General features: G+C 41.2%; 1 protein-coding gene across 1 annotated transcript; it reads right to left on the bottom strand.

Annotated features, from left to right (window-relative positions):
* Positions 1-4,974: 4,974 nt before the first annotated feature.
* Positions 4,975-15,129, bottom strand: LOC103758248 (cytochrome P450 2J6). Its single transcript, XM_008924495.3, has 9 exons — positions 14,959-15,129; positions 13,480-13,642; positions 12,203-12,352; positions 10,992-11,152; positions 9,797-9,973; positions 8,286-8,427; positions 7,425-7,612; positions 6,847-6,988; positions 4,975-5,759 (listed from the first exon to the last, which is right to left on the bottom strand). The coding sequence occupies exons 1-9, from the start codon at positions 15,127-15,129 to the stop codon at positions 5,581-5,583; spliced, it is 1,473 nt and encodes a 490-aa protein (XP_008922743.2). The 3' UTR covers positions 4,975-5,580.
* Positions 15,130-15,571: the final 442 nt, after the last annotated feature.

Here is a 15,571-nt window from a genome sequence, read left to right as displayed (position 1 = left end):
TGAATTGATTCTCTGCTGTATCCTCTTGACACCCACAGAATGATAAACTCATCTCTTACTATTCTTTTATAGATCATGACTGTGAACTGGTTTGAATTCACTTGAGCTAAAAAAAGCCACCACAACAAGCAAAAACTGTTGGTTTTGTAAGATTGGTTCTCAGAGAAGGCACCTTTTTGGTAAAGCTGATTAGACCAGATCCCTGGTTATGAATTTCTGTTAAAAGTAAGGTGTAATTCACCTCAACAAATGAGAACAATTTCTAACAGTGTGATTACAATCTGGAGAGATATCTCAAAGGGCTGGGGGACAAGGATGAAATGAAATTTGCCTATGCATGTTGGAAAAAGGTTGAAGAGCTGACCTTTTCCCAGGTACAATTTTTATCTACAAATCTAAAATAACAAAGGGACTTGCTGATTCAAATTGTAGTGCCCATATCTCCCAGCATTTGATTTACACACAAAGCTGCCTTAGCCATAATGTTTTTAGTGAAATGGCAGAGCTTTTTTCAGACCTCATGTTTGCCATTGCGTGTGCTCCAATCACTATGTAGTGTGGTTTATCTCATCTCTCTGTCCTTTGCTTTATTCTGCACTGCATATGCAGCCCTAGACCTCCCTTTCTCTCTCTCTTCCACTGAATATTTGAGTTCATGGTGATTTTTGCAGGTACAATAACTGTATTTTTCACATTTTGAAACTCAGCTGTCTCCAGATCTCCATAAATCTGTTCTTATTTGACACTGAGGTTTATTGTTACTTTCAATTTAATTTGGCTGCAAACATTAATGTACCATTTCATAATAATAAGTATGATGGAGATATTGAAGATAAAAAAGAAGTGGGCAGATAACAACATTTATGGCACAAGGATTTTATGGGGAGGGATTTCCTTGTCTTGGGTTACCCTGTTCCCAGTTCAAGGCAGCCCTGACAGCATGCAGAACTTGAATGCAGATCTCACATCTGATGACAAATGGCTCCTTAATGATGTGTTAAAGGAAGTGTGTGTAACCCTAATTCAATTAGCATATTATCTCCTTTTTTAACATGAAATTTCATTCTAGTACTAAAGAAAATCAGATTTTCTGTTCACAATGCTTTTTTCTCACCTGAAGACATTTGGCAAATGCATAAACTAAGCTTTGAAAAACTTCAGAGGTAAAACTTTTAATCAAAGACAAATGAATAACATTGATGCATTTTGGCTCATACTCCAGGATTACAATTGCTTAGATGAGCATCTTTTTTTAGTCTCCCAAGTTATGTCTCAGCAGACACTTGGTCAGGGCACTCTCTGAAAGAAGAGCAAATTGTTCAAATGGAAAATGTAAGATTATGACAATAAATATTCAAGATGAAGATAAATATGAAACTACTTTGATTCTGAGTGTTGCAGAACTTTCACACAGCCATAGTGTGTCAGGAAGAAGTTTACCCAGTCTCTTGTTCCATTTCTGACAGCACATGATAGCAGATGTGTTAGAAAAGTCTGTGAGAACAGGACAAACCAGAAACACTGTACTGGTATCAAACAACCCTGAAGTTATTTTCCTGCTGAAAATCTATCCAACTGCTTTTTGAACAGAAATAAATGGTTAGTACAAATCCCGTTATGAGGCACATCTTACCAACAAGGCATGTGCAGTGCAACCCCCTCTGGCTCTTCTGACCCATCTCACTTTTGGTTGCGTTTGACACGTGCCAGCCCTTCCACTGGAGACACAGCAAACCTTTCCTGTTCTCTCACCTCCTGCTTGCCCAAGAGTTTCTAGACTTCCTCAAAAGTACAGAAATAGTTTCCCCAAATGTGTATGCTGGTGCAGCAGATAATATTTTTTTTCCCAAATCTAATTCCATAAATGTCAGGTTCCCGCATTACATGCTGTAGATTCACAGGGGTCATACCCTGAAGCATCAACAGGGACAGTTTAGCCTGGGTCTTTGGCACAAACCTGTTTCCCAAACAACTTGTTTGAAGAGAAGAGAAAAAAAATCAACTCTTGCTTTTAGTCTTTGGGTGGATGCAAAATCTACAAACTTCTGCACAAGGCTCTCTTTGTCTCCAGTGTCTGCTTTTTCCTTTTGCCAGTGTAAATAGCTTCCCTAGAGTTTGGCACATAGCCTGCTTATGGTTGTGGCACTAATATTGCTGCCCAGGAGAGCTCCATCATGAAACAGAAAAAACCACAAGAAAAAATTAGCAGAGGATCCTGGTGTCAGACAACTTGCCAATATTTTCCTTAACTGTAACTTAGCAGAGCTGAGTGAGCACCATGTAATGTTAGGCAGCTCTCTCATATACAGCAACATGGAATATTTTAGGTTTTCTGGATTGGCACACTCCTGCTATCCTGCAAATATGAAACAAAGCAACACTTCTGCAGATCTGTGACATGAACTCACTTTTCCCCGAAGGAATCACAGTGCTTTAAAAAGTAATACACCCATTTGCACATCTTTCTCTGGAATAGACAACCTATGACCTAATTTCAAAACCTTCCAAACTGTATTATTAAGGATGACAGTTCTACCTCAACTCAGAGACCTGAGGCTGTGGCTGACACTGGTTATAAAATAAAAAAAAAGATGTAGTGGGAAGGTTAATCTCTATAATTAAAGGAGTTGTTACACCACTCAGCCATCAGCAGCAGGGCGTACACCTTTCAGCCTGGCAGCTCTTGGATGGCGCAAGGCAGACACGTGCCGTCGGGCTGTAACCGGTGGGCGACCAAGTGATGACAGATGGTGGACAGGAGGGAAAGCAGCACTTGAAGGGGCCAGAAGGGAATGGGAAGGGCTGTGGACAGGGAACTAGGGAAGTCAGTTGAGTAACTGACCATCTGGGCCAACCAGAACTGCTGCCATCCCTGTCATCAAACCAGTGCCCTGGGATCACTTCAGCTCTTTCCCTATAACCTGCAAATTTCTGCACTGCCAGAGGTCAGTCAGTCCAGGACCTGGAGGTCTGTAACCCTGGACAGTTACTGAGAGAAGGATCTTTGGAAGGGGAAACAGTGTTGTTTTCTGTATCGGAAACAGTCTCAAGCTTCCCAAAGGAGTGGAGGAAGAGCTAAGTTAATTTTATCAGATTTCCTGTTTGTTTGCCTTCCTCCATCATCTGTCTTCAAATCTTTACAGGAATACATGAGTGTAAATCAGTACTGTAGGTCACTAGCCCAGAAAACTGTCTCACTGCTTGACCCATGTGGACTAATCCATATAGGAGGCTGCGCACACCAAACTGGCTCCACTGGTCTGGAACAGCAAAACTACTGTGCCAGATTGTCTGGAAGCTCAGTCAGCCAAAGGTAAAGCTGGGGATCTCCTGCTCTTCAGCCAGATTTTCTAGTAGATTCTTCAAAAGCAAATGTGCTTCTTTGTACTGTAGGGGGCTGGTGGACGGGGTCCTGGAGTGGCTGAAATGGGCAGTACATTGCCAGTTCTTCCACCTCGTGCTGCTCCTGAGCCCTGCCGAGTCGTGGGGAAGCCATCTCTCAACAGGACTGAGCACAGTCTCACTGGATTTACTGTTCCAGCCCTTGAACACAACCAGCTTCACACACATCTTATGATTAAGCTTCTTCAGCGAGTGGCAAGATGACAAGTGGAGTGGGCCAAGGCAGTGAGAGGCACCACCTCTAGCAAGGTTAGTGGAGAGGAGCAGGTGTGGGATGGCAGGGTGGAGGATAAGTGCAGACAAAGGTGGAAAGGAGGCTGAGCAGAAGTGTGTAGGCCCTGGAACCCTGTTTGATACGTTGTGTGGAGTAACAGGCTGGATTATTTATTACAGCTATTGCTTTTGTGAAACCTATTGCTGCCCTAATTTCCCTTCCAGCCCAGTAAACCTGCCAATACTGGATTGTGCTGGAGCAGACCACAGCCAGAGCTACAAGGCACACCAGGATCTGGTTAGGCTCAGCCTGATTTTCAGTAGTTCTCACTTTTTTGCGGTAACATTCTCCTCCATTATTAAATTCAGGGAGTTCAGATGTAGCACAGTGATTTAATTACAAATACTTTCTATTCCAACATAAAAGCACTTTTGGTCCTCAATACAAATTCAATGCTAAGTTTACTGCAGTGTTTACAGGCAGCTCTACTCAACTCCAACATCTGAATCCTTTCCAAAAGTGATTTGCATTCGAGAATTCTGCAGCACCTTGCCTTAACAAAGCTACAGTTGAATTTGGCTGTCACCTCCAGCTGTATGCTCAAACTGTCTTGGTCTTGAGCTGAATCAGTGCCAATGAACAGCTACATTAAGTGATAGATATTTTTGAATTCCTACATCACATTATCATTTATATCTTTTCTTACATTAGGTCACTTACAGTGTGCCCTCCATGGTTATTGTGCTCTTCTTTCCATGATCTGGAGCCATAAAGAACAAATATATCAGATTTTCCAAACTCCTTCCTGAAAACACACTGGTGATTGTTTTCAGCTCAGGATGGATTCCTCGACTAATACTTGTGCAGAAAAAAGGAGACAGAATCTTGATGTCATCACATCAAGGTGAATCTTGAAATAGAGTTTATAAGGATAAAGGGTAGGTGGGAGCAGGAACTGAAACTGGTGAAGAGGATTAGAAAGAAATTGAATGGGGAGCAGGAAATGTGGTATGGATTGTAACGAAAGAAGAAAAGAGCCCAGAGAAAATGAGGAATATCTGAGTGTTTAGATAGCCCCTAGAGGCTGCCTTCCAAAGTCTCTATGTCCCTCTGCTGTGGAGTTACCAGTGAAACCCTCTGGCGAAGTGACTCTCTCATCTCACATTTATACCTCTTCCAAGTAGGATTGATAATGAGCATGTTTCTACATCCTTAAAAATAAAATAAACAACAAAACAAATAACAACAAAACAACTAACAAATCATTTGGCAATATATTATAACCATGATCAGGCTGCAAAGTCACACATTCACATTGCTAGTAAACACCAAACTTAAGTTTCTTTCTTCAGCTTTAGGATGAGTCTTTTTACCTTGTGCGTGGAAAATACTTAACATCAAATTCAAACATGAATTACCCACATTCTAATGTGTTTCCTGGAATTTGGGTGTTGGTTTGGTTTTGTTGTTGTTTTTTTTTATTTGCAACATGTCAACAAATTAAAGTGTCTAAGTTCAGGACACTAAAACCAAAACAGGGCTTTAAAAGGGTGTTTTTCAGAGTCAAATTACATGAGGTTATCAGACCACTCACAGGAATGGAACCTACTCAGCTCTTGCTGAGATCCTCTGTTGAATTTTACTGAGGACTGAGCATGAGGATGGTTTTGCTTGGCCAGGACAGGGGACACAGCATGTTGGCTTCAGCTGGGAACCTTAGCATCTGGCATCACTTGCTCTCTGACAGGAGAAATTGGTTAAGATCATTGCGAGAATATCTGTGACTTTCACAAAGACCAGACCAAAAGTACTGACGGTCTGGATCATGGCTTGCATCCACTTTCTGAGTAGCTCTGGGATAGACTAATATCAATATCCTGGCTAGTAGAAGGAGGTTTATACATTGAGAGGAAATTCACAGAGGTAAAGGTGGCTGTCTCGTGCTGGTCTGTGACTGCTGCAGCCTAGCGTGGAATGGCACAAACCCTGTATGGGTGGGGCTGCAGGGTACCCCCCAGAATGGGCTCTGTGTTGATCTCTGTCACTCCCTCGGGGAGCTGGAAGGTGAAAGCCCGCAGCAGGTTGGCAAAGAAAATAAAGAGCTCGGTCCTCGCTAGGTGCTCCCCCAAACACACACGGTGCCCTGCAGAGGGAAGAGGGGAAGGATAGTGAGTATCTAGGAATTTTTCAGCTTCATAGTCACTTAGTTCATTCTTGTTGCAAGCAGAGAGTGTTTTTTTTGTTGTCTAAGGACAGGATCATGAAAGCCACAGAATTAGAACTATGTGAATGCCTTCTCAAAAAGATCTGATCCAATGTCATAGCTTAGGAGATACCAAGAGAAAATTTCAATGAAAATCACTAATGTACAAATATAATTTCTTTCTAGACCTGATAGAACATTATTTTCTTGTTACAGGAGATGTTGAGCTCCAGGGTCATACGCAAAGAATCTGCCAGCTGCTTGCACATGCTTTCTTAGTGAGTTAACATCAGTGGATCAAAATTACTTGGCATTTGCAGTTGAACAGAGGTTTGGTCACTTCATAGGCAAAGCATGAGGCCGACTATTCCTTTCCCAGGGTTCTTCATTGGCACCGATGGTGTGAGCAGAACAGGTGAATAATACATTCACATTTCCAGATTAGCAGACAAATAAAAGGAAATAAATACCATTTTCATTAAGAAACTGCTGGATGGACATCTAAGTGACTGGTCTGTTATATCAACAGAGAAACTAAAACAAAACCATCAATAGGAACCTTACTGCTATGTGTGATTGCTAACTGTGTGTGCATTGCTATCTTATTTCCTTCTTTGGCAACTGGATTTTCAGTTCTGTAAGAAAGAACTTAATCTTTTGTTTATCAGGATGCATTCTGTTTTTCTTTCATCTTGATCCTTTAAAAGGGATTGCAAGTAACTCCAGTACAAACAAGGCACATTGCTTCTCAGGAATGTAACTACGTATAAAGAATACTACAGACAAAACCTGTGTATGACTGCAGCATGCAACCAGCCCAGTTTGAGTGGGATTCCCACCACAGAGTCCTAAGGACAGTTTGGGGTCTGATGGCACAGAAGCCTCTCACTTGGCAGAAACAAGCCAGTACTGTTCTTTAAAAGCAACAGCAGAGATAGATGATGTTATCTGAAGAAATACCATAATCTCACACTTCTATGTTCTTCCTTTTATCTATTGGATCAGTTCAAACTACCAATGCATTTACCTGCTGAGAATGGTAAGAAAGCTTCTCGAGGGATAAAGTTTCCTTCTTTATCCAGAAAATGGCCAGGGTTGAACTGTCGAGGTGTCTCCCATTGCTCAGGGTCATACAGAACAGATCCTATATTTGGTATAACGATGGTGCCCTGCAAAGAAGAAACTGTTGATTCCATTCCAACTACTGGCCTGTCACCCATCAGTTTCTTCCTGACAGAAAAAACTGTTGCTTGTTGTCATTTGGGCAAGTGCCAAGTTGAGCAGAGGTCTCTTGATCAGTGCTTTGGCAAAACAGTTTATCCTCCTAGTCCATCCCCAGCCAAGCAGAGCTGGTGTCTGCAGTTGTGATGATGGGCAGGAGCTCAAGGTTTCCCTGGTAGGGGCCTTATCAGCTGTCTGAGCACCTACACATTAAGTAAAGGACTAATTTGTGTAGCCACAAATAGTAACCCTTCCCCAGGCACCACATTCCTGAGTTAAATGAAGAATATTTTATAGACTGAAAATGGGTGACAAAACTGAAATGAAAGATAAATAAATGCCTCTCTGCTGAAGAAAGAACAGAAGCTGAAAATGTGTCTGTACCCTTTTGACAGGGAATCCTAGCAGTGTTGTGTTCCTCACACACAGCCTGGGCAGGCCCACAAAGACAATGTTGCTGAAGCGCTGAATCTCATGGACCACAGCATTTGTGTAGGGCAGTTTTCTCCGGTCCTCATAGCAAATTAACTGGGAAGGACCCAGAACAGCATCCAGCTCCTTCTGCACTTTCTCTGTGGAGAAATATTCACAACTTCAGATGAGAAAATGTATAAAATATTTTAACTGGTCTCTTAGAGCAACAGGAAAATATATTCTTTCAACATAGTACATTAGGTCTATAATTTGTGATTTAATATGTTTTAATGCCTGAGTTTAATATAGGATAATAAAAATATACAGGAAAAACCCACCAACAGTGTGGTCCAGGAACACACTGGAGGGATGTAAGGGGTCCAGTGGTTTGTGAAGAGCACTGGTGTGCTCAGCAAGGAGAGTTGGGTTTGCTGCCTCACAGGAGGGGCAGTGAACATAGGCTGCCATAAATATGAGATGAGACTGTATGGCAAACACCACAAAGCTATGTTAGCATTCCTCATACCTGAATGGTGTCAGGTGCAGATGGGATTCAGAGCTTTGATCTCTGTACCTGCTGCCATCAGTCACTTGCAAACTCTCCACACAGAGCACCTCGCTGACTTGTCACTGCCAAGAGCTAACTTTGGTCTCACTGCAAGTGCCTTCAGCCGCTTGACTTGGTCAGGTCACAGCATGGGTCTCTGACTTTTCTCTCTGCTGCCATTCTTTGTGTTTTCAGAGAGTGAGAGCCACGCTGCAGCTCATCCTATTCAGCCATCATTAACATTTGTAGTACCCACAGCATTTCACAACAAGAATCCCTCTCACCTTGGATATCTGGATTCACGACCATATAGAGCAGTCCCCAGTACAATGTTGTGCTTGAGGTCTCTGATCCGCCGAGGAAAAGATCATTTATGACATGGACCAAATTGTCTTCATCATACTTGGGCTTGACCCCTTCTTTTGACTGCAGATGATGATAAAAAGTTGAAGTTAAAGCATAAAAGTTAGGTCAATTTATATGCCCTCTGTGTGAGAGTCCTTATTTCCACAGCCAGCATGTGCAAAAGAATAGTCAAAATTACAGTTTTTGATGAGTAGTTTAGTAGTTTCTCAAATAGACATGGTAAGTCTGCCTTGCCATCTTTCATGAGGTGGAATATTCTTTCATTTAAAAAAGACAATTCTATGTCTGATGACTTAATCATGAAAACTTTAAAGCACAGTACAAGTTTTGCAGTTAGATTAGAGTGTGCTTCTATACAAATGCCCTACAGCATGCCACTCTTCAGGCCTTGGTCTCCAATATGCTATCAAAGGGTGCTAGAAAATACCAAAGGAAATCCCATCTGAATAAAAGAATCTCAAGAGAACACCTTGAAAGTAATTTCTTTTCTGAGTTCAGGATAAATGTGAACTGAGGGGGAGAGGTATTTTCTACTGAATAATAAGGGAGTAAAATAAAAATATTTTAGAGAAAAAAAATTAGACAAAACATTTTAAAATAATGCAATAAATATTGCAATAAATCACACCCCTGACACCAGAGGAAGTTGCATCTTTGCCTCTAAAATGCTTATTTTAGCAAATCTTGTCATAGTCAATTCAGATATAAAGTGTAAGATGATGCATCAGCTCCTTTCAGAGCCTCTGAGCCAACACTGTGAGGACATGGCAGCCTGATTAGCTGAAAGCTTATGACCAGATATAGAAGCTACATAAACTTCATCTACCCTAGGAAAGAGATGCTTCTTTTACTTCCCAAAAGTACCCCAAAATGACAAAGTTTGAAGCAGAAACTGGTACTCTTAGCAGAGCCTCTCTGGCTCATGAGCCACTTCCTACTATGGAAAACAATAGCCTGCGCAGGGAAGAAGATTAATGCTTATTATGGCCCTGTTTGTGAAATTGTTTCCTAAGAATCCAATTAGAATATAGGTGCCAAGCCAACCACGACTCAAACTGTGGGGAAATTAGAGGTAACACAGGGATAATGATTCCCTGCCAAGGGAGGAACCATACAATTACGTGGCACGAGGACAGCCAGTGTTAGAGCACACACTGAATCCCAAGGAAACGTTTTCCTCTGTTTCAGGGCAATTACCTGCGTATGCATATTTAAATCCATTGTACACATGAGGTGCCTTGCTATAGAAGATGAGGTGGTTTCTACCTAACTTATGTAACCTACAGGAATAAACTGTCTCATATTTACTACAGGATTGAAGTATGCACATGGATATTTATGGAAAGCAGATGATAGCTCATGAGTTCACCCCCTGACATACTGGGCCTTATACTCCATAAATGTGTGATCCCACAGAACAAACACTTACTTTCTCCATCTCAGCCAGGTAAAAGTCAATGAAATCCTGTGGCTCAGCTGGTATCCCTCTCTCCACATGTCTTCTGACCTCCTTTCTTGCAAAAGAACTCAGGACATCATAGCAAGCCAATGCCTTCTTATGAGGCCCAGGGAGACGGCACATCAGCCAAGGGAGGATTTCGTACATCTGCAGGAGTGACACGCAAGAGGTAGTGTGAATTCTCTGTCACTAACAAAGCTACTTTTGGAAACACCAAAAGGCTGAATTGTCCTGTCCAGAAATGTTGATAGCAGAATAAACAAATTAGTATTGCTTTGAGCAGGTTTTTGCCATCACGTAGTAAAACTTTTCTAGTGATTTGACACAATCTCAGGGGTCGAGGCAGTTCTGATGACACTCTGCTCATGCCCCTAAGATTTGCAGAAAAGCTTTACTACCACAACAGCATTTTAGTTTGCCTTATTCTGTAAAATTCAAATGTCAATGGAATTTGCCTGGCCGTCCACATTCCCCATTACATGCAGCTTGACCATCTTTAAGGATCTAAACCACAAAGTCTAATTCATGGGGAAAACTTCAAGTGCGCTTCAAGACCCTTCAAGTGCAAAGTTGCCCTATATGGTATGTTGTGGGAAGTACCTAACAAAAAAAATCTTTGACAGAACTTGAATTGTGAGACTGTCAGAGAATGTATGTATTGTTTTTGCAATGTGTGAATTCAGAGCTATTATGAAGTAAGGGGAAAATTCATAATGAATATTTTATTATTTGTGAGGGAGGAAAAAGCAAAGAAAATTTTTAGCATACAATTTGCAGAGTAGTAAAAAGCAGAACAGTGAATTCAATGATACCAATTTTTGGAGGAGAGAAGTAAGTAGAGGTGGGAGGAGAAGCACTGTAGAGTTCATATTTATTACAAACTCCAGTCTCAAATTAGATTTAAAGGTTTCTGTTAATAGTCTTAGAAATGCTGAAGGACTTAAAAACCAGGAGTCAACAGAGAGTCAACCCCTAAACTTGCAAAGAAACAAGAGAGTTCTTAAAAATGTCCTCATGCCAAGGAGGCAGTAATAAGGTCCCCAGGACACCACTTCTCTCCCAACTTGCATTTGCCTGTAGCTCTGTGTTTAGTGAAGAGCCATTTTTGTATCTGCTCTTTCATTTTCTACCTACTTCAGAAAAAAACAGCATATCATTTACTCACCTGATGAAAAAAGCTGCCTGCAAATTTGAATAAATTCTCTGTGGCATGGATCATTTCATGGAAGGTTTTGTCCTCATCAGAGAAGTGATATCCAAAAACTAGAGCACAAATCACATTTGAAATAGAATGGAAAAGAGGGAAAGAAGGATCCACAGGTCTTCCTGCAAACAGAGTAACAGATATTCACTCTCAGTGTTTTCTTCAAGTGTTCCTTATACAGATAGGACAAAGTGTTTTTAGAGATTACATAAAATGTTCTCTTTATACAGCTGGGGCATGAATGGGGACAGAAATTTGGCACTAATATGAATTAATGGAAATAAAACATAGCCTTAGAGCAAAGGACACTGTTAAACTGTTTCCTCTAAAACAATCTCAAACCCCTTTCTGTGAAATAATGTTGTACAACTAAGATCTGTTCCAGGATCTCATATCAAATCTGCTGTCCTCGTTGTCTGGAGGAAGACAAGTCACCGAGTGAGAAGAAAGAAATGTCACTCGAGATAACTGCAGGAATTCAGTGACAGATGTTCAAAAATGTCAAATAATTACTTAGGAGGAAAGACTGAATGAACTTGGGAAGGTTTAAGAAGAAGAATAGTTGGACAGGAATCTGCAAAGTATACATAATGAAACTATTACAGCCTCAACTGTGAGCAGTAGATTATCATATCTCTGTCTGATAACTTTTTTAAAGTTATGAGACAGATATCCATAGAAAGTAACTTGGGTAGAAATGATCCTGGCTTGGACTCTAGGGTTAATCTGATTATCCACCGAAGTTCCCTCCCATCTCCTACTTTCTTTGATTCTCTTGCCAGTAGTTACTAAACCAGACAGACTAAAATATCAATGGCACCCAATGTCATTGAAATTACCAAGCTCTGCAATACTCTTCAGTTACCTGTTGCAGGCAGCCCGAGGATGGCTTGGCTGTGCAATTCAGTGGCATCCTGTCATTGTACAATCATGTTATAGACAAACAGTCAGCCCATGGAGGTGGAATCTCAGAAGTTCACAACTTCACTGGGTTTATGAATAGCAATTTTAGAAAGAAATTCCCATTTCTGATTCTATGCTCTATCTGCTCTTAGGCTTTAGTAAGTTTGGATACACCACTGTGGATCTAACCTGGACCGTAGAAGGGGTAGGTAAGTTTGCATACTGAAGATCCAGACTGAAAAGTGCTTGGTTTCTTAGCAGACAGTTACCTTTTAGGTTCATAAAAAACTCCACCAGGTGAGAGGCCTCCTCTTGCACTCGATGCTCCAGGCCTTTCTTTCCCATTCCCAAACTGCGTAGAGTCATTATTCCAAAGCGTCTCTGCTGCTTCCAGGAGCGACCAGTTGCCAATATAATACCTGAGGGTATTCCCCGGCATATTAATATTTGCCACAGACATGCATGATTCATTTAAATATATATTATAAAATGATTGGAATAAAGCAGGGAATACACTGTGATACAAATATCTTTAGGTGAAATTATCGGTAACCAGAAATCGTAGCCAAGCATACCCAAACTATAGCTAGGCCACATCGTCTTAATATTGATTGTAGTTCACAACTGAAAAGAGCAGTCTAAGGATTTTCTGACTGCTCCATTTCTTGATATCTTGAAAAAAAAAAAGAATACCTTAAGATGCCTTTTTAGGAAATGTGCCTTAGCCATAGTCAAGTGATCGTGCTCAGGACAGGAGTAACTGGATGAATTTCCACAGAGTGGAGTACAGGGCAGGGTACGTTTATGAAGGTGTAGATCAATTAATGTGATGGTTGTAGGTTGAGGTGATGAAGGTGAAGGAAAAGTGACATTTGGGCTCTGTTTCTCCTGTGGAAGAGAGAACACTCCACTAATTGTTAAATTGCACTTGTGGTCACCTGAAGAGCTGTGATGGTGAGGCTTTACCTACCTTTAAACAAGGTAGTGTGTCTGCTTTAGTATAGCAAATGCAGGGAAGGGAAGGGAAAAAACTGCAAACTGATGGAATACACCAAGAAGAACTGAGTTTTCCTGTGTCAGAGGCACTCTCATAGTCAAAGGATATTCAAAAAATGTTTAGGAGTGTCTGCAAATACAGCAATGCGAATTCTGAAAGAGGGTTTTATAGGTCTCTTGCTCATGATGGAAAATATTTGGTAACTATAATGTATACAGTTACCAAACAAGCGTTGCATTCACATGATGTACAGCAAAATCGTATGCAGAACAATGGATTAGTCTGTGATGAGGGCAAGATTGCTGAGTTCTGAGCTGGATCATATACATACATCTTGAATACCATGAAAAGGTCGCTTAGAAACAACCTGGAGTGTTTCCCAGGATTGGGAAAACTCACTAAAAAAAGCATCACATCAAATAGTAAGTTATTCTCAAGAAGTAATGGAGGACTTGGACTGTATCTGATGGAAGATCATTCTGAACAGGAGGGCAGAATAATCTGTCAAGTCAACATTCCTGTGCACTGTTTGTGGCAGGAAAATCTCACCTTTTCCTTTGGCCATTGCCCTGAAGAAAGGCGACACCATCCGCCCAGAAACATCATCAGGGTGCGTGGTCATGCCATCCTTCACTGCTTGAAATCCATTCAGTATGATCACTGGGGTCCACCCAAACCACAAAGTATATATGTTACCATGAGTTTTTGCCAGCTGTAAGTGGAAAAGGTGCCAGGAAAGAACAGATGAAGTCCCATATATACATCTCAAACAGACACTGCACCAGTTATTCACCAATGGACAGTTTTGTGCTGAAAATGTCATCCCCGTGCTTATAATTGTAGATAGAAGCAGAAAGAGACTGTTGTTTTGCTGAGAACAGTGCTTTCAGCAGCCAATTTTATTTACTCTGGGGAAAGCGATTTTCTTTTTAAAGCATAGCCTGCAGCAACACTGCAGCAAGAGAAAGAAAACTTTGTGCTTTATGTTGCATCACATCCAACCCCAACATTTGAACCTTGTTGATCTGAACAGCCACACTGCACGGCTCTGGGGCTCTGTGCCTCCAGTGGTCCCTTCCTTTGCAAAAGGAAACCAGCTGATTAAGCCTGCACTATCTGTGTGCTCCAGGAGAGGACATGGAGCCAGAAACTAGTCAACAGCTATGAAGTGCCAGCAGGCTGCAGCCGAGTCCAGGGTTTCGTCACAGCACTGAGGAGAGCACTCACCACTGGACACAGCAAAGGTATCCAAGCACAGATGGGTGTATGACAGAGGAAATCCAATAATTCATGGAAAAACCTTTGTACAAGTATGGGATTCTGCTCCAGCACACCCACAATGATACAAAAGAGATGGTTCAGTGTCTAAGGTGCCACTAGAATTACATCCAGCTGATCACACCAGTCACTTGCTTCTCCTAATAATTCTTTAGATTCCAGCTTTCCTCTCCCTCTTAGAGCATCACTGCCTGTCTAAGTCTGCTCTGCACTCAATGATCTGTGTGTGGTGTCCTAGGCATACACCTGAATTAGAGGTCTTCTGTAAACCATTAGAAGAATTACTGCAGCTGTCACTAAAAGCAAGTGGCAAACAGATAGCTTTCAGGAGGTGTAGGAAGATGGGGAGTGAATGCCCTTCCTGTACTATAAGCATACATAGACATTCAACATATTGCCCCTTTGTGATCAAATTAGGCAATGCCAGTCAGAATTTTTAAAAATATCACATGTGGACTTATCAGCAGTGCAGAAACATATTTTAGAAAATTGGTATTTCCCAATTTTAATAACAAGCCAGAAACCATGTCCCCAAGTTTACTTGATTCTTAAGAACATTAGGATTCTCATGAAGATGACATATTCTACACAAGAAGGTGACCCAAATATAGGAATCAAGTTGATCTTTCTATGTCCATACCTTGTCTGTAACTTTCTAAGACTTAAAAGCTTCAGTTTGATTAATAACATATCAGGCTTTTTAAATCTGTGACTAAAAATGACCAATTAATAGCATCTTAAAAGAAATACCTCCATCAGAATATCCCGGTGAAACTGAAAGTTCAGGTGCACCAAGTTTCCAAGCAATGGGAGAGGAGTGGGTCCAGGAGGGAATTGCTTGCAAGCCTTCCGCAGTTTGAAAAACTGAACAATTAACAAAAAAATTATCAGGACTACAAAAGCTTGAGCTATTGTCGGCATTTCTGAGCTGATTTATCAGCTTGTCTGTCAAAAAGAAGGCGCTGGATCTTGGAAAAGGTGATCTTCTTTGTTGTTCCACCAGTTCTGCAGACTGAGTTCTATAAAGTCTCAATTCCCTTCCCTCCCTCTGTCCCTCCCTCTTCGTCGCTGCCTGCCTTTTTCTTGCACCATATATATTTGCCACACTGAGATATATCAAACTGATCCCTAACCAAAAGCACACCTATCTGCTTATAGCAAGCCTTAGAATGGAAATGTGAATAACTTGTACCCAAAGTATTTGTCCAGAAGCTTGTGCTAGGGAACTTCTGGAGCCTATTGGGAGATCGGGATTGGAGTGACACCATGTGAAAGCCCTCGTTGACCAGTGGATATGAGACAAGTGAAACTTGGTTTCATCTGCTTCAGGAACTTTAAAAATATATATATAGTGGTTCATCTC

Source organism: Manacus vitellinus, unplaced genomic scaffold, assembly GCF_001715985.3.
Source record: "Manacus vitellinus isolate BGI_N305 unplaced genomic scaffold, ASM171598v3 scaffold_29_pilon, whole genome shotgun sequence".
In the NCBI taxonomy this organism is placed as follows: domain Eukaryota; kingdom Metazoa; phylum Chordata; class Aves; order Passeriformes; family Pipridae; genus Manacus; species Manacus vitellinus.
The sequence above is the reverse complement of the archived record's forward strand: the minus strand, read 5'-3'. Positions and strand labels throughout refer to the sequence as shown.

Coding starts and splice junctions, on each gene's coding strand:
- LOC103758248 (XM_008924495.3), bottom strand. CDS start 15,129: ATGCCGACAATAGCTCAAGCTTTTGTAGTCCTGATAATTTTTTTGTTA. Junction 13,643..14,958: donor ACCGGGATATTCTGATGGAG/GTATTTCTTTTA, acceptor TTCCACTTACAG/CTGGCAAAAACTCATGGTAA. Junction 5,760..6,846: donor TTTCTTACCATTCTCAGCAG/GTAAATGCATTG, acceptor TTCCCTCTGCAG/GGCACCGTGTGTGTTTGGGG.